Here is a 15,246-nt window from a genome sequence, read left to right as displayed (position 1 = left end):
TACATTACAATGCCGGATATAGGCATTGGTTAGGTACCAGACAGCCCGAAAATGAGTGTCACCACCCACAAACAGTGAAAACTCGAGTAGTATCTAAACTATTGTGTGAGCTAATATTAATCAGCATTTAGTCAGCCCCAATAACCCTGACCCACGACCACACAATATTCAACAATTCCCATTGTTCTCGTGAAGACGCCTGTGCAAGGACGGAGAGCGGTTGTCGGAGAGAGAGCGAATTGCTTCATATGAGCCAGTACCTTGTCTAGCGCGTATGGAGATATAATTCCATTACAAGCTGCAAACAGTTGCCGACTTTGACGATGTTGACGGGTATTCTTCGCACGATCCACCTCCACACTATATTCATGATACTGATCTTTGAAGACTAAGCTGAATGTATCCACAACGTCCTTGAGATCGCCAACGGAGTGGTGCAGCTTAGATTTTAAGGAACTATGAACTGGCTCTCCCCGAGAAGTAACAATCATGCCAAAGTGAAGTACATTGCTGGTTCAATATCGTACAAATTTCTCCTTCTTTGGTACAAGCTCATCTGACAGGTAACCTATAAGCGGCGGCATAGATTCATAACGGTTTCGGAGCTCAGCCCAGGCTTCGTTGAATGACTCCTCTGTATCGGCGTTGACAAGTGGATACCAAAAAATTTCAAGAACTCATCCCACAATGTACCAACATGCTCGGTAACCTGCTTTCGTGATAGCGGCGGTCGGGCATTTAAGAGCTTCAGCTCTAAATATCAGTTTGGCATGAAGCTGGACATTCTTTGTGATATGCCAGAGACAGAGGAGGTGGTTGACAAATGGATAGAATGAACCTATTGCATTCTAGGGTTTCGGTTACAATTGTAACTGGTGGGAGCAGGGCCAATCGATCATATATCCTTCCTAGGTGTTGGAACACCCGCAGAATAGAATCCTCCCGTTCGTCGCTAAGAAAGCAATGCAAACTGTAAAAGTACGATTGGTAGACGTCATGCCAACGATATTAGGCAATGGAAGGCGGAACCGGTTGGTCTTATAGGTGCTATCCATAATGAGTACCTCAGAATGCAGGCGAAGCATCTCAATTGATGATTTGTGAATGAGCAGTAGTCGAATGACCCGTTGATTCTCGTCGCGTTTGTCGAAAGAGATATAGCCCGAGTCCTCGTCAAGTTGGAATAGTAAGGCTTGAGACAGTCCGCCGAGCTCTTTTCGCTTAATATCGGCACGGAGATTATGGATATCTCGTCGCGTAATAGAGGTACCTGGATCTACTTGACGAAGCGTTTGGACAGTCTCTCTAGCCCGAATCCCCGCTTTCATCTGCGTGTAGACTATATCGTGAACACCGTCTCTTTGAGTATCATCACGTCGATGAACTGGGTGCGCGTAGCGTGGCTTGACGAGTCATGATTGCTCAGGGTCTCGAACTTTAACTTCCCAGTTCCCATTTGATTCTGTCACAACAACAGAGAAGGGGCAATTTGTTTTACAGGAGCCAGTTAGATGACGCTGTCGGGTAGATTCATCATGATGTCTGCTCGTGTATGCCCTCCTCGATCGCACTGTAAGAAGACCTTGGAGATTATTACCGTTCTTTCGTTGCTTCTCTGAGCCCGTATCGCGTATCCATGATTCCTTGCCCAGGCCTGTATCGATTTCTTGGCGGTATCAACGTCGAGATAGACAGTCTCAGGAGGGGGTGGCATGGAGAGGGTAGGTGGTTGAGGTCCGCCGTCGTCAAAACCTTCCCACTCCTCCTCCTCCTCCTCGTCGATGTCGCTGAATGTGTCGTTTACATCGAAATATCGTTCTGGTAGATCGCAGTCGCTAGATGGAGACCCAACCATGTCGTCAGATGACATCTCGGAAGAATCCATGAAGAGTCTAGGAAGCCAAAACATTAAGGGTTTGTCCAGCAATATCAGAGACGCGACGCGCGGTTGACATATTTATTGACATCACGTGAATTACACTATGCCTAAAAAGGAAGGAGTGTAGCTTTAGTAAGGCAGGGGGTGTAGCTTTAGTAATGGGGTGGTGTAGATTTGGCCTTTGACTTTTGCCCTTGAATATTTAGGCTAATTCTGAGAAGTCAAGGGTACCGCGTCCGTCTGGAGTACTAGTTCGCGTATTATCCTTATTCGACTTCAATATCGTATATCGTATCGCCTAGTTGAAATTTGGGATAATATCGACTTTCCTCTGGCGATATCGTGTCCAGTCCTAGACCAGGATGGTGGACGACGCAAAGGCAAATTGTAATCGTCACGCAGAAACGTCTCGTCTCTCCATTGCACGTGTACTCTGCAAGATTGCATCGGGTTGGTTGGGGATTTGAGTTTCGGTGGCTGACTTGGTATCATAGTCCGAAAGACTATGCCTATTCAGGTAAGATCTACCGTACCCGTCTCGGCAATTAGCCTTTGCATGGCACGAGTCATCCGGGCCATCATTGTTTGCGCCGCACATTATGTCATCCCGCAATACTCCCGGGCATTCCTGTTCTCGTCAGCCATTGCGTCTTTCGTGCCGCTCTTCTCCGGCGCTGGTGAGAGCGTTCTTGATTTGGCTCCGCCATTGCATCATTCGTTCTACATGAAGCTGCCGAATAATGCCGCAGTGAGCAGAACACGAACGTGTAATAGCATGTGGTGCTTGAAGTCTTTTCAGGACCTAGATATAATAAGGAGGGCGGCGAGCAGTTCTTTACTGTTTGGACGCACCAATTTCAGGGTTCAGGGTTCAATGTCTAAGCTCATCGTCGTCGTAGGAGCCACGGGTGGCCAGGGTGGGTCCGTAATATCTGCGTTTCTCAAGGACAAGAACTTCAAGGTCCGTGGAATTACTCGTAACCCTGACGGCGAGAAGGCAAGGGGCTTGGCCGCTAAGGGTGTTGAAATGGTACGAGCCGATTTGAATGATGAGGGCAGTCTCGTGAAAGCTTTCGAAGGCACCTATGCTATCTTCGCAGTTACCGACTTTAACGAGCCCTTCGCAACCATGGATTCTGAAGCGGCAATGGAGTTCGAGTTCCAGCAGGGCATCAACATTGCCATCGCGGCCTCCAAGACGGCCACTTTGCAACACTATCTTTGGAGCACGCTTCCATACAGCTTGAGGCTGTCCAAGGGGAAGATAACTATCCCTCATTTTGATAGCAAGGCAAAGGTCGATGAGTTTATCAAGAATGATAAGCAGCTTCTGTCGAAGACGACATTCCTTTGGTACACCTATTATGCCTCCAATCTGTTCTACCCGGTGTACAACCCGATCTTCATTGTAAGCTTTGTCCACTGTGTAGTCGTTGACGAAGAAGAGAGACACTCGCTTACATACTTGCAGAAAAGTGCTGGCAAGTACGTCTTACTTAGCCCTGGAAATCCAGAGAGAATCCCAATTGCATCGCTTGGCGACCACCGCACCAATGTAGGAATTTTTGCTCACTCTGTTCTCGCAAATCCACCAAAGAATGGTGGAACATACGTGAAATGCAGCGTTGAGGAATTCTCGAGTGTGGGTACCTATTTTGCGAAGTGGGGCAGTGGCAGCGGACGACTCTCGAGCTCTCAATCCACCTCCGTCCTGCACATCCCCTTGGAACAGTACCAGGCCTTGTGGCCGAAATGGGGCGACGAACTGGGGAACATGATGTGTTTTTGGGAACTCTTGGGCAAGAACAGCTGGACGACCCTGCCGGGTGACGAGATGATCCATGCGTTTGAGTTAATGACTGAGACGGCTAGGAAGGAGTTGGTTACTACGGAGGATGCTTTCAAGGCACTTGATTGGTCTCCAATCTTGTAAGCCAGTTAAGAGTGATGACTGCGTCATCAAGTAGGGGTACGAATCCGATCCTTTGTATTTGGGAATACGCAAGTAAGCAATAAACAGGCTGGTAAACAATTCAATTCAATCAACCGGGAGGTCCGATTGGATATCCGATAAAACAAAGCAATGACAACACTATGCCCGGCAGCGAGGACAAACCGGTTCTTTCATACTCTGCCACGGTGTTCCGTTCGTGTACTGGAACCCAAGATAGTAACAATGCACATTGAACAATGCAAGCAGCAAGCCGACCCATCCAACAAGGCCCAACCTGCACAATCACTAACCAGCCGAATCACACATCGTCACAAGTAGCTGACAATGCAAAATAAAGAATAAATATGACAATAATGACAAGTGGATGTTGAATCTGCACTTTCAACAGTAGATGTGTCGTGCGTTCTTCTTTGTAACGGCACTGGTAGCTGGTACCGGTTCTTCGCGGTAATGGAATTGAGTCCGCGGTAGTCGACACAAACGCGAAGCCTTCCGTCCTTCTTGGGAGCAAATCCTTATAATCAAACAAAATGAGAGCTTCACAGCCCACTAATTTCACACAATGTAACTTAGTGCACTAAAGTACTTTCTTGACATAAATTCCCTTTATACTGGGAACATCCCACATGTCTTTGTGGGTCTCCGTGTAATGGCCAATCTGATCTTTGATATGCTGACCATGCCCCACATGATACGTATACTTGTGTACATGCATCGACTGTAGTGCATGTCTGTGTTTGGGAGTCAGACCAGCCCATCATCTGCTGGTACCATATTTGCGACGATCCATGAGCGGGCGAAGTGCATTGGAAGGTTGACGATTGACTTTCTGATTTTGACCATGTATAACCAAAGTTGAAATCGAATTTGCCGAGTATTATGCCCAATACTGAGTCCGCTAACCCAGCAGTTAGACCACCACTGTACGAGTAGGTGTATGTATATGACCATGCCTCCATCTGTAAACTTGGAGAATTACTATATCCATTACTATAGCAGCTCGATATAGGATACCATTGGGACCACCAAGTGCCTGTATGCACAACCTGTACCTGCTGAAACTGATGGGTCATCGGGTGGCATCCTTGCCTCTTGCGTAACGTGGAATTATCTGGCACTATTGTAAACTCTCCTCCAGCTAACAGCTCTGCTAACTCTTCGTTAGTGATTGCTATGTCGCTTAGTTTTGTTATCACCGTGTTATAACCCGTGTATAGGCTTTCACCTACTTCTAAGTTATTAACCTCTTCTATAGATGATTACCGAACGTGTCGGCAGCAACGCCTAACACTAGGTTCAACAATACTATAAATGTGATAGCCCAACCGAGTTTGCTGTTAAGACCGTGATTCATCGGTGAAACACCTGATGAACTAATGCCTGTAACATTTTGAAAAATAGCGCCTTCGTAGCATATAACTGTCCTACCTTGCGGTAGGTCAGCACATGCATAGGTCGTAACCAGTGTAACTGGGTCTGTGAAATTGCAACAATTTTTCATTGTTAAGCAATGTACTGATGGTAATTTACCACTAATCCCGAGTTGGTACGCTTAGAGATGAATAGCTATAAATATCATTAGCGAAGGATCCACACATAAGGGAGTCCAAAAACTTACTTCGAAACGGCTCTTCGACAAGTTGGCACTTATCGTCGATAACACACCCGTGTCACAGATTTGTATCTACCATGAAATAGACCGATTAGCAACTATGTACCTCGACTTACAGTCGATGATTACTACCTGCAAGAATAATAACGTATGAGCGTTTAAATGCCGAGATACTCAAATACTGAGAATGACCGTCAAGCCGAAATGCTAAAGAAGGTTGTGGTAAGAGGAAGGGAATGATGCCAGCAATAAGTATTTAACATGCCCACCCAGCACCGGCCGACATGAACACAGCTATTAAGGGGAAACTCATCCATCGCATAAGATCGACGTCGCACTAACTGAAAGACTGGACCATGCCAATTTGAGTTTAGGCCAACAAGAACCAGTTTCATTATTTTGCAGTCCATCTGTTTTCAGGTTTGGCTGTTGAGCATCGAGGTTGAACCTTAAATCACTATTGGATATAATACGAACGGATGAACCCAGACCTGTCGATTTCACTAACCGAAAGGGTCCACTGGTCACTTCGCCAAGGCCTATGTAAGCACGCAGTATATCAATTACACTTCTCTCTGCGAATTTGCATTGATAAGGACATTGCGATTCTTTCGCTGGCGTTCATTTATAAGGACAAGCGTACATGCACACAAGGTGATGGGTAACCATCAACCATTCCTCTTTGGGACTAGCGTCAGTAGTTATTAACAATTTATTGGAGAGCTATTGCAGATTGCCGTCAGAGTGACTCTGACCAAAACATCAGAGCAGAGTCAGCATTTCCTGCTATAGGGAGGGAATCTCAAATATTCTCCAAATGCTCATTATCGCTATCTGAGGTTGATAGCTACGAGCAGCCTCAGTTGCGCCAAGGAAATTCGTCGTCGAGCTAGTTATGGTGCGTCCGGTCCCACTTGCTGATCGGCTAGATTGTCCGATGGCAAGATTCATAATTGCACGTCAGCACGGACATAACTTATGATCAATGTGCTCTCTTTCCCTGATATGTTCACAAATTGATTGAATGAGCTCACGGTGACAGCTTACACGTATTATGCAGGTATATGTACATGCTGTCGCATTCTTGGTATCCTCTGGAACTTCTCGTATGATAGCCAAGATTCACAAGGTTAAATTGGTAAATTTCCCGATCGTACCACCACCACAAGATATGTATATCCCTTCAGAGTACTATTTTAAAATACCATCTCCAAGAGAATAAGTCTCTACAACAACAGTAAACAACATGTCTGATAGCGACTGCGAAATTCTTTCCGACAGCGGGCCGCACAAAATCGTAGGGTTTGTTGTGCGCAAAGGCAACAATGTTACCGACCTTGAAGGTAAGCACTCCCTGGATCGGAGTGTTTTGCTATCTAGCCTCCAACTAGAGGTGATAGTTGCGGTGTTGGAGCTTAATGCTGTAGTTATTGAACTGTAACGGCAATGAACCTTACTGTTCCGACCTTGATTCTCCTAAATTAGTTCACGATCCATTCAGCACTAGTGTAGCACGCACCATACTGTTATCTGCCAAGTCCAAGCTTAAGTGTGTGGCTTGTGCTGTAGCTAAATAGTATGCCCGCCTCGTGCACGGAGATAAGCCAAATCTGTTATCTGTGCAAGTTCGAGGTGGAATATCAAAGGAGATTCATGGGGCTTCTACCAACCATTCCTCTTTGGGACTAGCGTAGAGTAGACTTTTGGTACCCATGGCAACCAAATGGTATCGAAATGCTGAACGCCACACGTAGTTGCAAACCTCCAAATGCTAGAATCAATGATTACATATGCGAGCTCTCACGAGCAGCCAAATCAAACCTCAATTCCTCCAACGTTTTCTCGACGGCTCTGTTGCATGATTACAGGAGCGACAGTCCTCAAAAATACTATCATCTTCGTCATGGTTGTGGAAAGCTTCATCCTCTTTCACAGTGGTATCGAAAACTGCATCCTTTCTGCCATTTCTTCAATAGTATTTGTCGTCTGAGTTAATACATATCCGCCTTCATCTGTACCTTGCGACGACTGCTGGTTCAATAATTTAGTACACTTGCGCCGAGTGTGTCCGACCTTGTGGCAAGATCCACAGCGCCTCACCTTCTCTATTCGGTCAGTATCTTGTTGTATGATCTCAGCTGACGTCCGGAGTCTCCGCGTTCCTCTAGGACGACCCTTTCTCGGAAGCGCACTTTGTGGGTCCTTAAGGACAGGAAGCACATCAGTTTGGAGATTCTGCGCAGTGATGTTTAGAGCAGGTAATGTAGGCTCAAGCTGAAGAATTGGATAAACTTCTGTATATAACCCTGGTTGACCGATGGAATAGTGCGAAGATGATGAATCACGGTCTGTGGCCACTGGAATTGGGCTAGAACAGCGAGTATCTGTTTGACTTTCGTAGCCGTCATTCAGTGCTAGGTAATCCAGGCGGTTGCCACTTATCAAAGACATATATTTATCTAAATAGCTAAAATTAGTGCTTGCGTTATATATCTATCTATTCTATTTGTCTGTAGTGCAATCCAGTGAACTTTGATATACCTAATATCTGCTGCTTTCGTATCGTGCGATAAACCACGTAAGTATGCGTGGGAAATGTGGATGTCCAATTTTATATGCATCATAGTAGGCTTTTGCCTCCTGATTCGCGCGCATTTTTTCGAAATCGACATCTGAACTAAATTGGTGTCATAACATGGGATATGCCTCGTCAGTTACACATTTTCTCAGTTCTCCTTGCATTTGTGATGGGTGAATATAATTTGCTAAGCCTCATTGCAGCCCGCCTGGTTGCTTTTGATGCTGCTGTTCAACTTCACCGCAAGAATAATGTGAACGAGAGCTGGACCCGTGACTCATAGGCATTTCTTGATAAAAGCCATGTTCCAATTGACTTTTAATCTTGGTTTGTTTGTTCATTCACTGATATCTCCATCCGCCTCCTTCAACTGCAATATGACTTCAGAATTGCAAGAAAGGTTCTCGGCCGCATCGGCTACTGACTACTCATTCAAACATCCCAATGCATCTTACCATGGCCCAACGGATGATATTGTGGAAATGTGTAGAACACTCTAGCCTACGATCGTAGATTCTGGAAGATTCCATTGTGTTCCTAGAAGGTTCCAGAAGACCAAGTCCCAAGTATATATAGAGGACTTAGGAACCTGTCTTCTGTATGTGGTTTAAATAGTGTGCTTTAATATATAGTTTTATATATATATTTACAACAAGATACAAACGAAAATACAAATGATATCCATAAAGAGAATACGAGCATTCTGATGTTCTTCATAAAGGTATCGCTGGTCTCCATTGGTTAGGCTATTTGGTAATGCCTTGCTCTTGGCTACTGTGACCAGACACTGGTCATGGATTCCGAAGTCTTCGACCATCCTCAAGGGATGATTTCCTTCAATGGTGAGTGGATGGCTAGGTAAGAGCACGTCAGCTGGCTGCCTTGGCCATTGACTAAATGGAATCAGCAACTTACATGGAATCAGAGCACCACATATTCAAGCCGATTAATGCGTTGACAGTGCCGTCCTCAGCAAGTCTTTAGCGATGATCTCCTCCCGCTTGGCAAGTAGCTCATCAACATCCCAATTGACCCAAACGAATCGCCCAGCCAAAAATTTGGCCTCATCGCTGGCAAGCCAAGCCATAAAATCACCAGCAAGTCTGGGATTGGTATTGGGAAAGACACCATCTAGCCCAGATTTGATACCCATATCCGTCTTAACGGCTCCCGGGTGCACAGATATAAAACGAGCCAGAGTCTCCGGTACATCGACGGAAACAAGTTCTGACCAGCGAGATAGAGCAGCTTTGCTAGCACCATATGAAGAAAGACCCGGTACACGAACTGAATAAGCACCGATTGTGTTTAGGTTCAGCACGACGGCGGGGGGCACATCTGCTCCTTGAGTGACGCGACGATGCTGAAGAAATGATTGAGTCACAAGTATAGTGCCAAAAACATTAACGTTGAAGGATTCCCAGTAGTCGTCTAGCTTCGCATCGATAAAGTTCGCGGGTTCGGCCATGTAGCCGGCGTTGTTGACGAGAATGTCCGGGCATGCACCTAGAGTCTCGAATAACGATTTGACTCCACTCTTGGATGAAATGTCGGCCGCGACGTAGGTAACCTTGACCTTTTCGTAAGATGCAAGCTGTGCAGCAGTGGCTTTGAGCCTGACCTCGGTCCTACCCACAAGAATTATGCTGCCAACACCTGCCTCGGCGAAAGACTGCGCAATCGCTGCCCCGATTCCGTAGCCCCCTCCAGTCACAAGAACGGACTTCCCGGCAAATTCAACTTGGAGATGAGAAGGAGAAAGACGGGAGTAGGGCTCTAGATGATGAGCATCCATTTCTGTACTATTTGATCTGCTTGGCGTTAAAGGCGTTGATATCCAATTTTTGGCTCCTGGGCAGTACCATCGCCATCTTGGTGGACGCACATTTATACTTACAACACGCTTAATGACCCTCTGATTATAAATTGGATTTCTGCTTTATAATGAATAAATGAATAAAAGTGGTGACTAATATGGTCAAGGTTTGCCCCAATTTCTGCGGCTGGAGTAGCACTCGGGGGGGTTGACAATCGCTCCGTTGGGATTCCTTGCTACTTAAAACCACGCTAGGACCAGATCTGATGATTATTCAACAAATGTTCGGCTTTATAGTTTCTCGCACGTTGTCCGTCCTTCAACACCTCGGGATCATATAATAAAAGCTCCAGAGGTGTGTTTCGATTTCACCAATAGACGTTGAAGGCTCTGATTGCAAATTAGCAATCCGCCTTCCCAGCGGACGGTGCGCTAGACTACTAATGCATTTCCTCTTTTCAAACAAAACGAACTAGAACTAGAAAGATTTCCTTGTTTTAGTCGAACACTTATTTAGTCGAACACTTAATGCTAAGCCTTACTCGGGAAACGCCATATATAGTCTGATCAAGCAGGTATTTGTAGCTCTGCCAAATAATCTTCATTCGATATCTTCGCCACCTTACACTGCCTTTACTCAAAGATGGCGACATTCGTGACGAGCCACAAGCAGCCTTACGAGGCACGGTTGCTTCTCTTCCTTTGAAAGGGAAATCAGCCCTCATAACTGGTGCTGGTCGCGTGCTCGGTGTATACATTACGCAGGAGCTAGCTGAGGTCGGGGCCAGTTGCATTGCCATAATCGGAAGAGACAAAGCTAGGATTGACGTGGCTCAAAAAAACTTCTCAGATGCATACCCAAGTACCGAATACACAACATTTGCCGCGGACATCACAGACGAACAAACCATTGTCGATGTTTTCAAAATCTTCGGTGCCCCAGACGTCTTAGTCAACAACGCGGGGGTCTTTCCCGACGCCGGCCCCTTTGTTGAACAAAGTCTCGCCGAATGGTTCTCTGGCTTTATAATCAATATCTTAGGGACCGCGACCGTGGCGCAGAAATTCCTTCAAGCAAAATGGAAGTTTAACCCCGCTATAGTTCTCAATGTTTCTAGTATGGCGGCTCACATGCGATTCCCACTGATTAGATGGTCTGGCTACAACGGAAGCAAAATGGGTCAAGTGCGTATCTTTGAGAATATCCGGTTCGAGCACCCTGAAGTGCGCTTTGTGAATGTCCATCCTGGTAACATTGAATCTGACGGATTTACCCCGTCTGGTGCCTCAGAACCTTCTGGCGGCATGACAGATGGAAAGTTGGTAGGCCAGCTCTTTGCCTGGTTAGCGAGTGGTGAAGCAGATTTTCTTAGTGGGCGGTTTGTGTGGGCTGAGTGGGACATCGAGGAGCTGAAAGCCAAGGAAAAATCAATTCTGGAGAATGATCTGCTTCTTACTACAGTTGATAGGTTTTCAAAGGGCTTTCTTTGGTATACACTATACCAGATGACTACCTGCGCAGTCGATTGTTAAGACTGCTGGGATGCATTATTCAAGCCCAATTAATGGGAGACATGAAATTTTTTTGTTCCTGTTCAACAAGTGCGGCCCCTTGGCTATATGATGTTAGCAGTTTGTCTGTGGAATTGCTTTTTTGCAAAATTAGAAAGAGCGGGTGTTGACCGTACACCGTTCGAAACCCGGGACTATGAAAGTCAAGTTATCTCAAATGGGGAAAAGAGTACATGAGACCTAACTATCACTTGCTGTTTCATGTGCAATGGAACAAGAGAGCAAAAGAAATAGTGTAAAGAGAAAATAACTCCGCCACTATCGCTAAATATTGCTGGCCAATTAAACGACTCTACCGATAATTGCTGAGCCTATCGCCTGGTCGATGTATTTTCGGTTATACCCCGGGCCATTTGTAAGACATAGAGATATGGATGCCAAATTTCGGAATAGCAGGGACGCGCGAAGATGATATGTGGCGTTTGCTGGGATACCCTCATAGTCTGTCTGTTCGTTCGTTGTTTTTGCGAAAGGGCTTGATACCATGGGTCTATGGGGCCTTCCCGGTTCTCTAAACAGCGCATTCATGCTGAAGAAGTTTTAAGGCCTGCAAGGCAACGGTACGGTTGAGAGACAGATCATTGACAGTGCAGGACATCAGAAAAGTATATCCCGATTCGTGCTAACCTAGCGACGACCGGTTAGCTGTGCGTAACACCACGGAGATATTAAAGATTCTGATAAAACAGACGAAATCCCCAGTATCCATTCCAACAGTCTCGAAGTAATTAGCCCGGTAAGATGCGGTGGTGTTTTTAGGTCAAGTCGGGTTTTCCCTAATGGTTAGTATTGCTGATAGGATATGCTGATATTCTGTAAGAGGTCTAGTTTTGACGACGAAATTCAAAACGGTTTAGTGCGTACTTAGATAAGCGCTTCAGCATGGAAAATGAGCAAATTCAATCGATCATAACTCCATGAATATTCTAATTCTAAAAAAAAAAGAGTTGAAGATTCTGAATGTTAGAGTATTAGAGCCTAGGTATAGCACTGATCTAAGGTCTATATAAGTCGAAGTTAAGTATTCCATACTGGTGACCGGTTGTACGACCACTTCGAAACCCTCACCAAAAACCCACACCAAAACATCTCTGATTTTCAATTTGATATTCCTCCACCAAACCTCGCTGAATGGACTTGAAAATGGAAATCTACTCAATCTACCGCTGGGAAACTAACTCTATAAATTTTCAGCATGATCCAACGCTAGCTGCAAAAACGACCGAGCGTATGAAAATTAACCCGACCCACCTTGGACCCACTTTTTTTCCCCATACAAAAAAGCCAGGCCCTAATCCGACCCAGCCCATGGTCGGCCCACCCCCATGGGATAGAGGATCCAGGTGCAGACCCGACCGAAGATCAGAGACGGCCATCTGAGTGGAATTCCACCGTACACCGAGCTTGGCCACTGCGAGGCTGTGCGCAAATCCCACGATACTATCGACATCAAAGGTGATCGCGGCTAGGCGTTCCGGCTCATGGTCGGCAGCAAGGCAGAGGTGGACGGGACCAGTGTGAGGCGCGGCTGCAGGGATTCCAGTATAGATCTCACGCTTTCTCTGGGCACTGGTCTGCCCGGCAAGGTTATCCTCGCGTTTGGCCATGGTCGCCACGCTAAGAACGTCCGAGTATCCCCCATCTGCCTGAATCTGGTCCATATACTCCCCTAGGCCTACATGCTCGGCATGCTTGATTTCATGTTCACGCTCCTGCTGTTCGTGGCACTGGCAGCAGGATCTATGGTAACAACCCGGGCGAAGTCATGGATGATACACTTCTTCGAATTTACAGGCACGTCGGTAAGCGGCCTCACGCTGCCGTTTGAATCGCTGTCGACAAGCATTAGCTGCTAGCCTTTCTTGTCGATTAGCATACTTCGGAGGTCGACCTCGCTTTGCGGGTAGATTGTGGCATCTTGTTTGATATCGATGGTGATTCACCGTCATCTCTAGAGATATTTGATCAGCTGTTTCTTCTATGATCCGTCCCGGTTGCACTAGCTGTGGGGGGGTTAGTGTAGGCTGCACTCCTATAACCGCACATGGTGCATTGGAGAGCGTCATAAACCCCTGAATACTAGATTGAAGTTGGGTTGTCCTGTGTCGCCCGAAAGCCTTTTCACGGCCATATGTGATCCGTTGTCGAATAGTCGCTAAGTACTGTTCCGTTTGCTGATTTATCTGAAATTCACGTTGGAGGTCGGACTTATACTGCTGGGAACGTAGCTGATCTGATGTGACAACTTGGAGATTTATTGGTTGGTGAAATAGTTCGTTACCGATATTAGATGCCTTCTGGCATTGCAAGGCAGCGTTTAGTTCCATTGGGACCTCGTCGGATGAAAGATCTAGAGTCGGTCTGGCAATGTGCGTTACCACCTGAGCAAACTCACCATCCGCGGTAGAGGGAGCTAGGTCTTTGACTGAATCCCACTTGATAGTTTGACGAGTATGTCGCACAGGATACCGTCGAGCCCTATCTAGGAGGTCTGATGGATAACAAGCGGGACTATCATAGTCGTATTGGAGTTCCTATGGCATATGCGTTGGCGGCTGACCACGATGACCGGCAATCCATGACTGCCATTGATGCTTGCTCCAGTCAAGGTATTGAGGAAAGGGCGTTGGATAGCCTGGTCGCCAGCTGTTTCCTGCCCAGTACCAATCGTCGACCGCGGCATGTTCTGAATTGCTATTAAAGCTAGCTTGGAGGTTAATAGAATACCACCGGTGGCTGCCGTTTTTGGTTTTCTGTGTCAAACCATATGACGAAGGATACGGAAGCACCCAGTGGTACGAAAAAAGGTAGCGCCCAAGTCGGCTTGCAAATACATGTGGCAACCTCCGCTCAACCGGAAATTGTTGCAGGGCGGCATCGATTCGTTGATGAAGCGTGCGGAATGGTTTATTGTCCCAGTACATTCGTTTTTCGACCATCGTCGGAGCCAAATAGTGCTCGAAATGCTTGATATGGGTTGTTCTTGAAATTAGTCCGGTGGCCTGTTACTGCAGTCATATCCCCGTTCAAGATTGCCGAAAGGCCCTCACGGCAGAATTGAACTTGATCATCTACGATCGCCGAGCGAGCATCTGGTCGGATCTCTCGCTGGATAGCCCGCAGAACGTCTAACCGCATCTGTCGGAGATATAGATGAGCCAGCCAAGACATGATTCGATTGGTGATAACGTTCTCCTGAGGATATTGCCGCAACCATTCTAGGCCGAAGTCAGCGCGGCGAGTAAGATCAAAGAAGTGCTGGACATGGCCACCGCATTCAAGATATCGACGTTGGAGCGTGCCGCTGCCAAACAGAATGAAGTCGGTGATATCGGGGAAGAAAGCCAGCCGAGCCCAATCAATACGACACTCGATCCAGCAGTAGCCATACTGCTCCAGCGTTTGGCTGAATCCGAGCTCGTAAGTCACCTGCGCTGGCCCGGCTGACTGTGCGGCACGCTCTCGCCGACTCCACCACAGCGGGCCTCGTCGGGAATAATCATGGCCCCCAGCAGCGACACGGAGACAGGAGAGGAACATATCCATCATTTTCGTCTGCTCCCACGTTGTCAACCCAGGAGAACATCTAGCTCAGACCAGCTCGAACCCAGTAGTAAACTTGTTCAGGTTATGCCAGACGAAATCGACAAAGTCAGCAGTGCGGACTGTTGAATATTGTGTGGTCGTGGGTCAGGGTTTTGGGGGCTGACTAAATGCTGATTAATATCAGCTCACACAATACGTGATCGGCAAGCGAGCGGACCACCCAAGCGAGCGGCTCACTCCTCAATCGTCTACGCGTCCCGTATTTCAAATTTTTAATAACCTAGCAACC

At 46.7% G+C, this 15,246-nt stretch overlaps 9 protein-coding genes across 9 annotated transcripts; 2 read left to right on the top strand and 7 right to left on the bottom strand.

The window, feature by feature from the left end:
* Positions 1-1,064: 1,064 nt before the first annotated feature.
* Positions 1,065-1,328, bottom strand: V1508DRAFT_401091 (uncharacterized protein; the record flags this gene model as incomplete). Its single annotated transcript, XM_066938390.1, has 1 exon — positions 1,065-1,328. A coding segment is annotated over one exon (264 nt), but the record flags the coding sequence as incomplete, so codon positions are not given.
* Positions 1,329-1,507: 179 nt separating this feature from the next.
* Positions 1,508-1,870, bottom strand: V1508DRAFT_401090 (uncharacterized protein; the record flags this gene model as incomplete). The annotated part of the gene is made up of 1 exon (XM_066938389.1): positions 1,508-1,870. One exon carries the CDS (start codon positions 1,868-1,870, stop codon positions 1,508-1,510), a length of 363 nt encoding a protein of 120 aa, XP_066792120.1.
* Positions 1,871-2,704: 834 nt separating this feature from the next.
* V1508DRAFT_446087 (uncharacterized protein) lies at positions 2,705-3,812 on the top strand (the record flags this gene model as incomplete). Its single annotated transcript, XM_066942425.1, has 2 exons — positions 2,705-3,287; positions 3,351-3,812. The coding sequence occupies exons 1-2, from the start codon at positions 2,754-2,756 to the stop codon at positions 3,810-3,812; spliced, it is 996 nt and encodes a 331-aa protein (XP_066792119.1). The 5' UTR covers positions 2,705-2,753.
* Positions 3,813-4,402: 590 nt separating this feature from the next.
* V1508DRAFT_362389 (uncharacterized protein) lies at positions 4,403-4,909 on the bottom strand (the record flags this gene model as incomplete). The annotated part of the gene is made up of 1 exon (XM_066937229.1): positions 4,403-4,909. A coding segment is annotated over one exon (507 nt), but the record flags the coding sequence as incomplete, so codon positions are not given.
* A 2,492-nt stretch (positions 4,910-7,401) lies between these two features.
* Positions 7,402-7,740, bottom strand: V1508DRAFT_326076 (uncharacterized protein; the record flags this gene model as incomplete). The annotated part of the gene is made up of 1 exon (XM_066936619.1): positions 7,402-7,740. A coding segment is annotated over one exon (339 nt), but the record flags the coding sequence as incomplete, so codon positions are not given.
* Positions 7,741-8,629: 889 nt separating this feature from the next.
* Positions 8,630-10,120, bottom strand: V1508DRAFT_83889 (NAD(P)-binding protein). Its single transcript, XM_066943071.1, has 3 exons — positions 9,909-10,120; positions 8,939-9,834; positions 8,630-8,877 (listed from the first exon to the last, which is right to left on the bottom strand). The coding sequence occupies exon 2, from the start codon at positions 9,816-9,818 to the stop codon at positions 8,970-8,972; it is 849 nt and encodes a 282-aa protein (XP_066792116.1). The 5' UTR covers positions 9,819-9,834; positions 9,909-10,120; the 3' UTR covers positions 8,630-8,877; positions 8,939-8,969.
* On the top strand, positions 9,998-11,372 carry V1508DRAFT_435988 (uncharacterized protein; the record flags this gene model as incomplete). Its single annotated transcript, XM_066942088.1, has 3 exons — positions 9,998-10,006; positions 10,137-10,194; positions 10,483-11,372. 3 exons carry the CDS (start codon positions 9,998-10,000, stop codon positions 11,370-11,372), a joined length of 957 nt encoding a protein of 318 aa, XP_066792115.1.
* Positions 11,373-12,404: 1,032 nt separating this feature from the next.
* Positions 12,405-13,153, bottom strand: V1508DRAFT_83916 (uncharacterized protein). Its single transcript, XM_066943072.1, has 2 exons — positions 12,674-13,153; positions 12,405-12,591 (listed from the first exon to the last, which is right to left on the bottom strand). Exons 1-2 carry the CDS (start codon positions 13,070-13,072, stop codon positions 12,586-12,588), a joined length of 405 nt encoding a protein of 134 aa, XP_066792114.1. The 5' UTR covers positions 13,073-13,153; the 3' UTR covers positions 12,405-12,585.
* Positions 13,154-14,028: 875 nt separating this feature from the next.
* On the bottom strand, positions 14,029-15,246 carry V1508DRAFT_83875 (uncharacterized protein). The gene has a single exon (XM_066943070.1). It carries the CDS (start codon positions 14,958-14,960, stop codon positions 14,319-14,321), a length of 642 nt encoding a protein of 213 aa, XP_066792113.1. The 5' UTR covers positions 14,961-15,246; the 3' UTR covers positions 14,029-14,318.

This window comes from Lipomyces doorenjongii (genome assembly GCF_038497915.1).
Source record: "Lipomyces doorenjongii strain NRRL Y-27504 unplaced genomic scaffold V1508scaffold_176, whole genome shotgun sequence".
Lineage (NCBI taxonomy): Eukaryota > Fungi > Ascomycota > Lipomycetes > Lipomycetales > Lipomycetaceae > Lipomyces > Lipomyces doorenjongii.
Note: the sequence above shows the minus strand (reverse complement) of the source record. Positions and strands in the feature narration are given on the sequence as shown.